General features: G+C 29.8%; 1 protein-coding gene across 2 annotated transcripts in view; it reads left to right on the top strand.

Moving 5' to 3' along the window:
* Positions 1-12,431, top strand: part of LOC136982925 (cleavage and polyadenylation specificity factor subunit 5-like) — a 56,944-nt gene that overhangs the window by 28,554 nt on the left and 15,959 nt on the right. The window contains exons 5-6 of one of the 2 annotated variants that reach the window (XM_067279500.1): positions 1,599-1,674; positions 11,126-11,240. In XM_067279500.1, coding sequence (XP_067135601.1) covers positions 1,599-1,674; positions 11,126-11,240 — 191 coding nt within the window. Of the gene's footprint in view, positions 1-1,598; positions 1,675-11,125; positions 11,245-12,431 lie in introns of those variants that run through there. The other variant, XM_067279501.1, reaches the window with a different exon arrangement.

The raw sequence follows: 12,431 nt of genomic DNA, 5'->3' as shown, positions 1-12,431 counted from the left end.
ATAATTTTTTGTATAATTTGAAAATTATTGATTAAGTATTGTAAATTAATTAGTGAATTGTAGAAAATTTTGGAAAAAATGGTTTATTGTGAAATTAAATAGTATGTGATAAAAATAATTATATACTTACATATAATTATACACTTTAATACTGGTAATATAGTAATTTAGAAATATTTTTGTAGTTTTCCAAGTTTTATTTATTATGTATAAGCTCATAATGTAATAGTTATTTAGATTAATAATGAAGTTATGATCTAGGCGATGAAAATACTAGATGTAGTAATTAATCATAAATATTAAATTTATTTGCTTACAGAAAAATGTAAGTGTATCATCAACTATTGAAACATTAATGTAGAAAATCTAGAAAAAAAACTGAAATGAATACATTATAAATCAGTATAGTATTCTAATTAAAATAAATGTAAATACTGTATCAGTGTTAATTAACTTCAATTGATAAGCAATTTCACAATATTTGCAAGTACTTTTGAGAGTTTATGACCATCATCTTCAGGTGAATTGTTTTTTTTTCTAACATTGCCCTGGTCAATAAGATGATTTTTTTTCATACCCATCATGAGTTTGGCAATGCTTACAATGGAGGAAACTGGGTGGAAGGGACAAGCCCTATATATTCAGGATAAACTGCTCACAAAAATTATTTGGAATTTCCCACTTGGATGCTCTTCATGGTCAAGTGAAGATGATGGCTGTAAATTGTCAAAAATGTTTATCAATTAAAGTTAATGTTGGTAAACAGTATTTATGATTAGTTTGTATTTTGATGTTGAGTCATCTTTGAATAAGACTAAGCATTCTAAGTTGGATTGTTAAAAGACATTGAAATTCAGGTGAAAATGTAACTATATAGTTTGACATAAAAGTAATTTATTATAAAATATTTATTTGCATATGCAAATCATTTGAGTGTAAATTCTACTTAATTATAAAAAGTTTTTATTTAAATGATATTTTAATGAAATATTATTGTTTATGTAAATAGTATTCTAACTATCCAAGTTAGTTTTTCATATAAAACTAGGAATTAAAATAAAACGTTAAGATTTTAAAAATTTATCTGTTTAAATATTCTAGAATTTATATTTTTGTAATAGACTTATAATAATACTGTTTTCTATTGATTTTTTAATATATACAGTAGAGCGTCGTTTATCCGAATCAATTGGGGACTAGGGTTGTTCAGATAACTTATTTTTTGGTTAACCGATTATGTACGAAAAAATATATTAACCATATCCCATGTTGAAATTTTTCTCTATTGCGTGTTGCTTCGCGTTGAATTTTCGTCAATTTTAATGAGAATTTTTATAATAATAATCGTGGCTACTATATTGTTAAAAATTATTTCTTTATTTTGTACAAACAAAATAAATATATTGAAAAATATAAAAACAAAAAAATTATACTTTAGAAGTTAATCTAGTATCAAAAACATTGTATTTGGCATGACGCTGACTGGAAAGCTTTCGGTTAACCGATGTTTTGGTTGATTGGCTTTTGGATAAACAACACACTACTGTACTTTCATTATGAATTTTTATGAAATGAATACACATTATTTGTTATTTCAGTATCCATATATTCCCCCACATGTAACAAAACCAAAGGAGCATAAGAAATTATTTTTTGTTCAACTCCCAGAGCGAGGTAAACATAAAATATTTATATTGTTTCTTTTGTTTTATAGATAATTTTTTATTAAAGATAAGAAGATTTCTTTTATTATGGAAAGAATGATTTTTGATTGTTATAGTTTTTTATATTTTATATAAAATATTTAATATTTTCTCCTTTCTATAGCTTATATATATAGTCCAAACATATGATTCAACAAAATAGGATGCTTCAATATTTACAAAAAGTTTTAAAGAATAGAAATGACATTTTTCTTGTGTGGATTTTCTATTGATATATAAATATAAAAAGTTTGCATAGCATTTGATACAATAAATATTAGTTGAAATGCTGGAAGCATTGCTGATAATGAATACTTGGCAATTTTTGTTTTGAGTCAGTTCTAATGAACTTTCCATTATTTTAAACAAAAATAAATAATTATTATTGTTGAATTTACATTATTTTGACAAACTGTTTTGTTGCATAAGTACAATAGAGCATTGATTATCCAAAATAATCAAAGTTGGACAATTTTGGATAACTGATTACGATTGGTTGGAAAAGAATGAAAAGACGAATACCTTAAACAAAGTTAGAATAGTAATTTTAATTTTAGTACAAAATTAAAAATAAGATTAGGGATGGATATTTAATACTTATGAATGATAAGAAAAAATTGTCTAATAAAAATAAGTAATAATCATTTATTGCAAAATACTGATAAAGCTTTGAATATAAAGTAAAAAATACATAATAATAAAATTAATATTAAATAATGTACAGTACTTACACAAAAACTAGTTATTACAGTTTTTTAAAGCAGTCACTTATTTTGCTTTGTTTTACATAATTTTTTTTAAAATTTTGCTAAATCCCTTTTTTGCTTGATTGTCATGAAAGCTGAAAAATCTGCTTTAGGTTGCATTTCTAAGCATGTCAATGCTGTTTCTAATGCATTAAACTGTTATTCATTAATCATGTTTTTCTGTTTGTACTGTAATAAATAAAATCTACACTACTGTTGATAACAAGAAATTTCAGTAGCAGGCCTACTAAAAGATCACCAACAATAGTTGTTACTAAAGCTAGGACATTTATATACTAAAAATCATACACAAAGAAAAGCCATTAATTAAAAGCAATTTTGGTATAATGGATATAAAACTGATGTTTTCCTAAAATTTGCTTGATGATATAACAAAGCAGTTATCTGGGCACACATTGATTTTTCATGTTGACAATCTTGCTATAAGCACATGCTCAGTGTCATATCAAAGATGGCTACCTCATTGTCAGAATGCACCATCAAGGAACAATAAAGTGTTACATGTTTTTATGATTGAAAAGTGTGAAAATGAGTGAAAATTTATCACAGGATGATGTCTCAGTATGGAAACAGTTACTTAAGTTAACATAAGGCATATGAGATTTAAGATTGCAGTCTTGAGATTTAAGGAGGGCAGGTGCTTTGTCTACAATGAGAAGCACCTGCTTCTCATTGTCTGCTGGTTGATTAACAACTGTCACAATGGACACAGAGCATAAATTGATATGAGAATTAAGGAGTTCTGGAGAATTACAATTGATGACATCTCTGCCAAATTCAACATGAGCATGGCTATGCATTTAACATTGTCCACAATGACCTTACATACAGAAAAGTTTGCAACAGGTGGGGGGTACCAAGTGAGCTAAAGCCAGATTACAATGTTGTTTTCACAACCATGACTCATGTTGAATTTAGCAGAGATGTCATCATTTGTGATTTTCCAGGACTCCCTAATTCACATCTCAGTTTGCACGTTGATTGTGTCTATCCGAATTGTTGTTGGTCAAGATGCCTGCTTCCTTAAGTATTTGGACCCAATCATACACCATGCATTGGCTTAACTATTTCCATACTGAGTCACCATCCTGTGATAAATTTTAACATCTCATTTTCACATCTTTTAATCACAAAAAAAATGTTACACATTTTTTTGTGAGGCAGCCATCTTTGATCAATAACATTTCTGGAATTAGCACTCTCTGAAATCAGTTTCTGTTAATTGACTTTTTGAATAATTTATTTTCAGGTGATTAATCTCTTGGTGTAAGTATAAATAATAGTAAATTAAGAAAAGTAAATCTCTATTTATTAATCTTGTAATGTAAATATGATAGTACAAATGATGTTATGATAGTGCAAATTTTTTGATATAAATATCTCATTAGATATGCAAAATAATTCAATGACAAAATGTTTTATGTATATAGTATACAGAATATCTATATAATATATATGTATATAAATATAATATATATCTATATTGCATTTATATGCATATACAGTAATACCCCGAACTTACGCGATAGGTGGGACTGAGCGATAACCGCATAAGTCAAATTCGCATAAGTTGGGGTATAACTTTGCATATAAATACATACAAATTATTTTTAATTGAGGCTGGAGACTAAAGAAAACAAATTTAGAAAAAAATGTTTAATAAAATCTTAGATAACATTGTTTTCCATCTCAGCGATAATACTGTGATTGAGTATACATAGCAATGCCGGCTAATAATTATCGCAAAGTAATACTGTGATGTTTACGAATGATGCTTGAATTTAAAGAATGAGCATTTTTCACAGCTTCAAGAATTTTTTCTTTACCTTTTATAATTGTTCTGACGGTTGATTCCGGTAGATCAAACTTCTTTGCCAATTCACAAATTTTCATTTTTGTATCAAAGTCTTTAATAATGTTAACTTTACATTCCAAAGATAAAGTTTTTCTTTTCTTGTTTGATGCAGAAGAATCAGTTCTACTTCATTTGGATGACACAATAGAGTCTGTCAAGTCTCCATAGATATAACAAACACAGTAATAAATAACACAAAATAAATTGTAGCTATTCATCGATTTTGCGTGACACGTCCGAACATGTTAGCTGAACAATAGTGTGAGGGGAGTGAGAAATCAACAGTTGCGTGGCACTCAAACAAAAGACGAATCATCGAGATTTGAAAATCGCATAACTCCGGGTTCACATAAGTTGGGGTAGCATAAGTCGAGGAATTACTGTACATGATAAATATTGAAATAGACTAATCTTGTTGTGGTTATTGACCAGTCAGGCAAGGCTATGACTTTAAAACATATTTGAACAGTGATTGCTCATAATGGAATTTAATTTTGAATTCTTCTGCAATGGACTGTTTGAGCAAGCTATTCCAGAGTTTTAAAGTATCTTGTTTATTTAACTTTCCTGACCAATGTATACGATGCATATAAATTTTTTCTATATTTTGTTTCTAATAATATAATGTTAATTTTATTCTAATAATGTAAAGTTTTATGGAATAGAATTTTATTTGTTATTTTGTGAATTATATAAATTAAAAGATTAGTAAGTACATGTAGAAACTTAAAAAATTTATATATTGAAATCTTATTTCTTTCAAATAAGAATATGTTATGCTTTTCATTAAATAAAAATGTAACTTTTTGTAATATCGAATTTTCTGTTTATTAACATTACATATCTATAAGTTATTAATAAACAAGGAATGATGATTATATAAATAACTGGTTGCTAGACCATTTTTTACAGATTCAGCATACTCTGATAAATTTATTTAACTATACATACATATATATTTACCAGAGTATGATGAATCTGTAAAAAATGATCTAGTAACCACATACACTCTTCAAAACTGAAATTGCAACACTATGAAGGAATGCATGTAGCTAAATGCAAATTGCTGAACAAAGATGCGCAAGTGATTAAATTTGCGTATGCATCGGATCATGTAGTATCCAGTCACGACCTCTAAAGACCAGCAGCCAGCTTGGGGTGTAAGTGCTATTAGCAATGTTTCATGGCAGCCAAACTTTCAATGAAGCATAAAGGCTTTGGAGATGACAGTGAACTGAATACTACTACTTAATGGATGGGGAATGAGACTGTATCCTAGAGCTGTATGACCTCAGTTTGTCAATGCACACAGTTGCCAAGTATTTTTTGAATAGTTTCAACACTTTGAGAATCGAAGAATGGGGATAGAGGAGTTACAGCGACAAATAAACCGATTGACGATAGATGTGAACTACTTCAAGTGCTTCTTACGAGAAGAACATACACCGGTAACCTTCCGTTTACCTGAGTCTATACGTTCTAGTATTCAACGGTATGCAGATAGATGCATGCTGGGAAAACATCACCCAGCATAAAAGGAACGGAGGTTACCAAAACTCAACTACCCACTGATGAGGCATGGCGAAATGCATTTGGGGAAATGAAATTAATAAAAATATGAAAGTATAGCATCTTTTTCGTCCTTATTTGTCTTCTTAACTCACTCGAAGTCGGATTTTAAAGAGTAGCTTTTTACTCGGATTTTAATTTAAAGTTTTTAGAATTGAAATTTTTTACCGATCCCATTGGTTTTTAAATTTTTTGAATAGTTGCCAAGTATGTTGGACACGATGAGAGTCCATCCAGCAATGTGTGACACAATGGATGCAGGAACATCTGCAAACATGCCAAAGAGGGAGTGGATCACACTGGTGCATGACAGAGCACACAGATGGCAGATTTGCTGAACAGCTTTTCAGGACCCATTTGCTACAGTACATGACATCCAAAACTTCCTGTCACAGTCAATGAGTGTATCTGTGTTTACCCAAACCATTCACAACAGGTTGCATGAAGTCAGGCTGTACACATGGCAACCAGCAATGGGTATGCCATTAACTGCTCAACACGACTGCATGCCTGGCAAGGTGGTGTTGTTATCGCAACTGGACTATTGAATGGCATTGGATATTGTTTATGGATGAATCCTGCTATGTCTATGGGGGAATGATGGCCATGGATGGATGTGGCGGTATCCCAGGGAATGCTATGTGCTAGCTGTTTTTGCCAAGTGTAACACCAGCCCCACATTGGGCATCATGTTTGATTAGTGGACAGTCCTAGTTATGTACCCTTTGTATTTCTTGGTACCTTACAATAAAAATAAATGAATGAAATGAAATGAATGAGTCCTAGTGCTCATTTCTGGTACTCTGATAGCAGATCAGTATGTAACATGAATTGTGGGGCCTGTGGTTTGGCCACTAGCGAAGATTTTACCAACCCAGTGTTCTAGCAAGACAATGCCTGACTGCACGTCACACGGCAAACTCTCACCAGCCTGAACAGAATTCACATCTTTTCCTGCAGGACTGTGGAGTTGGTAAAGAAGCATTTGACTCCAACTCCCGACTCTGGCAAAATTAAATACCAAGTCATTTTATGGGGGCAGAGGCACTCATTGGGGTACCTTACTCTAAAAGGAGCCTGGGGCATTTATTCAAATACTTTTATAGTTAGTACTTTTAATATTTAACTTACATTAATATTTATTTGTACAAAAAAATTAATTTTTAACAAATATTTAATAAGAGGAGAAAGGAACAATAAAATTTTACATCTACATATATTCCACAGCATTTGCACTTTAATTTCACCCTTCCTGAAGAGTTAATCCAACTAAAAAGTGTGCGATCTAGCTAGCTACTTCAGCCCTTTGTTCAGAAAAGAAAAATATGTACTCTGATCAATTAGTATGGCTCATTCAGAAAAATAGAATACTTATTTAGAGCAGGGATATAAAGGAATGATTCAAAAATATTCAAATTCAATTGGGTCAAAATAATTTAACTACTAAACACAAATACTACAAAGAATACTACATATTTCATAAATTAAATTGATGCATTTTGCATTTAAAATAAATGAATTATAAATTTTAAAAATTATTAAATATGAAATAAATTTAAATAAAAAAACTAAAGTAAATTTAAAATGTCTGAATCGGAGTTGACACATTTTTCCCGACTCAGACTCCTCTGGCCAGAAATTCCTTTTGACTCTGACTCCACATACCTGCTTTCCTGACTGATAACCTCACCAGATCTCACTTCCATTGAACAACTGTGAGACCTCGTCTGACATGAGGTGCACTGTGGACTATCGGCACATACCGTGGACAATATTTAAGACACAGAAGATGCGGCTTGGCAAGGGATATCTCAGGCAACCATTAAATGCTTCATTGATAGTATACCTCTGTTTAGCAGCCTGTTTTTAGCATTTTGTGAGGCCATATTTATTACTGAAAAAACAGGTGTCTGTTGCATATCGTTGTTTTTTTAATAATTTGTATATGTCTCTCACCTCTACCAGTCCTGCAATATGCATGTGGCTACATGCATTTTATTGTGGTGTTCTGATTTTACTTTTGAGGAGTGTATTTATATAATTGCATGAATACAGAAAACAGGAAGGTATTATTTTATAAGGAGTGATAAATTTTCTATAAATTCAGATGATTATAAATTGAAAATATTAATGCATTTTAAGTTAACTGATTTGAGATATCAAACTATGAAAATTTATTTTATTCTCTTATTATTACTACCATATTTTAAAATATGAATACAATGTTGTAAGTTTGAAATCAGGGCTGTTGAGTCATGTAAAAATCTACTGACTCCAACTCCAACTAGGGACAAACAAAATAAGGGGCCCAGGAATTCTGATATCATCATGTGACCTCAGAATAAAAACTTTAATAAATAGAGTTATAATAAAGATAGAACATAGAAACTTTTTTATTCCAAAGCTAAAAGACTTCTCTAAGTAATGACAGTCAATATATAAATATGTATTTTACTTTCCTGGCTGTTACATATAACAGAGAGGAAGTGTAGCGATTAGTCAAAAAAATGACCCCCTCCCAAATTTTACATTTTTGATTTGGGACACCTTGAAATGTTGAGATATGCAAAAGATTCAGTTTTTTTTCCCCCCTGTATGTATGGATGTTAAACTATGTGGGGGACATGATTTTGTTCATTCTGTTTGAAGCTTAATAACTTCTATGGTTTTTGAATCAGAGTTGGATGGTTTAACACAGGAGTGTTAAACCATCCAACTCTGACATCTGATCCAAACATCCAAAGCTTCAAATCGTGCCCCTACATACATTCTAACATCAGTGCATACAGAAAAAACCCCGAATGTTTTTGCACTTTTCTATGTTTCAAGGCTTCCCAAGTCTAAAAGAGTAAAAATCTGGGAAGGTCATTTTTTGACTGATCGTCATTCTTTTCCTTTATCAGCCTATACTGTATAACAGCCAGAAAAATAATAATGAAGACGATTCTGATTATTTTAAAAAAAAAATACAAAATAAAATTAATTAAACATTAAAATTTGACACATCTATTTAATATATAAATTCATATTTATTGATTTGTTTGATGATGGCAATGGTATTTGGTAAGCATGTATAAGTAAAAACAGTAAATACATTTATACACAAACACATTTGTAGTTTAATAAAAATGTTGTACATAATATATGAGTATATTAGGTAATATATAAGTATGCACATACATTAAACTAAGTCAAGAATAAGAAATATAACATTTAGACTGGTAAAGAAAAAGGTTGCTTATTTTGCCATTTTCCATCTTTGTTATCCAAATTTGAAGAATGATTAATGTGATTTACTTTTTCCAGTGCATTGTAAAAATCATCATTAAATTTTGTAAGATTTCCTTTTTTGTCTGTGCTCATATTAGAACTCAAGCTTAATTTTGAGGATAGAGATGAATTTTATAAAAAAATTGTGAACACTAATAATGAGTAAAATATTTATTGTTCGAACACACTGGAGATATGGCACATGACCCCTTCTATGACCCCTGTTAACCTTTAACTAAGAATCAAAATTTAATAGTATTAATGCCCCTTTATACTCAAGCTACCATGCCAAATTTTGTTTCTTGAACTTCACCCATTCTAAGATATTAAACAATATCTCAGAATGGGTAAAATCAAACAGAATAAAGAAATGAAACAAATTAGACACCAACAAGCACACACGTGTGAATTTTCCCTCTTCATTTGACATCTTTTGGGTTCAGGAGGTCTCCAAAAGTGTAGATTTGCAAAAAATTTGGAGGGTCAAATTTGACACAATTCCAATAGTTTTCTATTGTTATATATGTTACACAGTAAAAACCCATTTTTAGTTAAAACGCGTTTTAACTAGTTGAAATTAGTTTTTACTGGATGTCATTGTTAAAACCCGTTTTGTCTAGTTAAAACTAGAATTTACTGCTGTACATGTTTTGATTTTAGATAAAACTAGTTTTAACTTTTAACATTAGTTAAAACTAATTTTAGCTACATAAATATGTTTGGGAGAAATAAATAAAGTGATGATTGGGATTAAAACATTTGTATTATTTAATACAATATTTATTGAAAATATTGGTCACACATCTGTTATTAACATTAATTAACCTTTTGTCCCCGAAGGCACCAATCGATCGGTACCCTGGCTTTTTAAGCAAAACTTCGAAGGTACCGATTCATCGTTACTTTGGTAATTATCGATTTTTGTAAAATTTATTAACAACAGATATAATCTCGTTTGATATGAAGTGAATAAAGTATAATAATTCATTATATTAGTTGATAGCAGTATAAAATTTTGATTTCAAACAAATGTTTGATATAATGTGCGATAATTTCACAACGAATAAACATACATGCATAAGTGTTATATCAAATTGTACAAAACAATATTCTACGTCTTTCTGGCTCAGTGCCAGCAAACAACTATGTAACTAGACAATGTTAATTTTCACAAAATCTTACAAATTATCAAGTTTATGTGTCAGTTCTGATATATATTATTTTTTTTCTTATAAATTTTTCTAATAAAATGTATTGAAAAATATCATATTTAAAACTAAAGATATTAGTAAATGTAAGTGATTTTTTTCATATAGATATAATGATAATTTGATTTTTGGTGAATTTTTAAAATAATATTGCCTGACTGACCTGTATTGCCTTAGGAGGGATCGCAAAATAAACGTAAACAAGATGTCGGGGAAAAAGGGTTAAAGCGATACGAAATTCATCATACACTATAGGAACGTGTTAGCTGAATGACCTTGGTTGAAACAGTTTTTACTAAGCCATTTTGTTAAAACCTGTTTTGTCTAGTTAAAACTAGTTTTAACTCAAATTCATTTTTGACTAGCTGTAAATTCCAGTTATAACAATGACATCCAGTAAAAACTAGTTTCAACTAGTTAAAATGCATTTTTACTGTAACATATTATATATACTAATTATAACAGGTTAAAATTATACATTGTTTGATAAAATATTCTACATTAATTTTAATATTCATATTGATGGATTTTGACGACTTCAAACTCTGACTAAAACACCAGAAACTCCACGACTTTGACTCCACAGCCCTGTTTGAAATATTACATAATTGTAAAAAACAGCAGTATTTATTATGAATCATTCTGAAAATTTATGAACTTTCAAGATTTTTAATTTTATCTTTGTAAGATATATGACATTTATGAAATGAGAATATATAGTATATGTTTCATTGTAAGCAATTTTATTTACAGCTTTGTTTGCAGTTCCAAAAAATTACAAGTTAGTAGCTGCTCCTTTATTTGAATTATATGACAATTCACAAGGATATGGACCAATTATATCTAGTTTACCCCAGTCATTAAGCAGGTAAGAAACTTGTCACTATAATAATTATTTTAATTTTAATTTTCATATAGTATGTTGTTTATATCATTTTAAATCTTTGTTATTAAAATTTCTTATCAACTACTAAGTTTTCTGTACTGTATTTAAAATATGTTTCTAAAGCCAGACAAATTGCTGAATTTGATTATATGGGTTATAATATGATTATGTAATTAATTAAATAGTAAATAATTTGTTTAGAGTAAGCAGTTTGTTTAGTATTTAATAATGTAGCTATGTTATAGCTGAATAATTTGGCAGCTCTTTGGCTTTAACTATAAATCAAGTTTTTGAGTTTATGTTTATATGTACAGTATATACAAAGTCTGTTTCTTTTTCAACCTCTGATGGTCCATAAAACAAAGACAAATGTAAATAACAAAATGAATTTATTACCAAAAGTTAGGTACAAACATGGTTACTTTTTGACATAATTACTGTGTAGATTGAGGCATTTGTCGTATCTGTGAATGAGCTTTTCCATCCTTTCTTCATAGAATGATGCTGCCAGTGAATTGAGATGGCCTTAATGATGATGTTTTGAAGATCGTCATTAGTCTCAAACCTCTGCCCTTCTGGCCACATTTTCAGTTCAGGAAAGTGGTGGAAGTCTTCACACACAAAAAAGTTCCAAGCTGGGTAGAAGTCTGAAAGGTAGAAGTCTTCACCACCTTTAAACATCCAGTGTATAGCCCCGATTTAGCGCCGAGCAATTTCCACCTCTTTCCTGAACTGAAAACGTGGCTAGGAGGGCAGAGGTTCAAGACTAATGACGATCTTCAAAACAACATTAGGGCCCATCTCAATTCACTTGGTCATTGGCGACAACATTCTATGAAGAGGTGATTTCAAAGTTTGTCCACAGATAGACAAATGCCTCAATATTCACAGTGATTATGTTGAAAAGTAACCATGTTTGTATCTAACTTTTGGTAATAAATTTATTCTGTTATTTACACTTGTCTTTGTTTTTTGGACCATCGGAGGTTGAAAAAGAAACAGTCCTTGTATTTCTATATTGATTTTAACCAATAAGATATTGTGATAAAAAAAATGCTATTAAAAAGTAATAAACTATATTTCTTTAATTTTTTATCAATATTATTTTAGTAAGTAAAATTAATAATTGAATAATAATGATATTTTTAGTCATATAAAACAGGGGTGGCCAAC

The sequence above is a fragment of the Centruroides vittatus genome, unplaced genomic scaffold (assembly GCF_030686945.1).
Source record: "Centruroides vittatus isolate TY-2023 unplaced genomic scaffold, ASM3068694v2 contig_874, whole genome shotgun sequence".
Classification (NCBI taxonomy): domain Eukaryota; kingdom Metazoa; phylum Arthropoda; class Arachnida; order Scorpiones; family Buthidae; genus Centruroides; species Centruroides vittatus.
The sequence above is the reverse complement of the archived record's forward strand: the minus strand, read 5'-3'. Positions and strand labels throughout refer to the sequence as shown.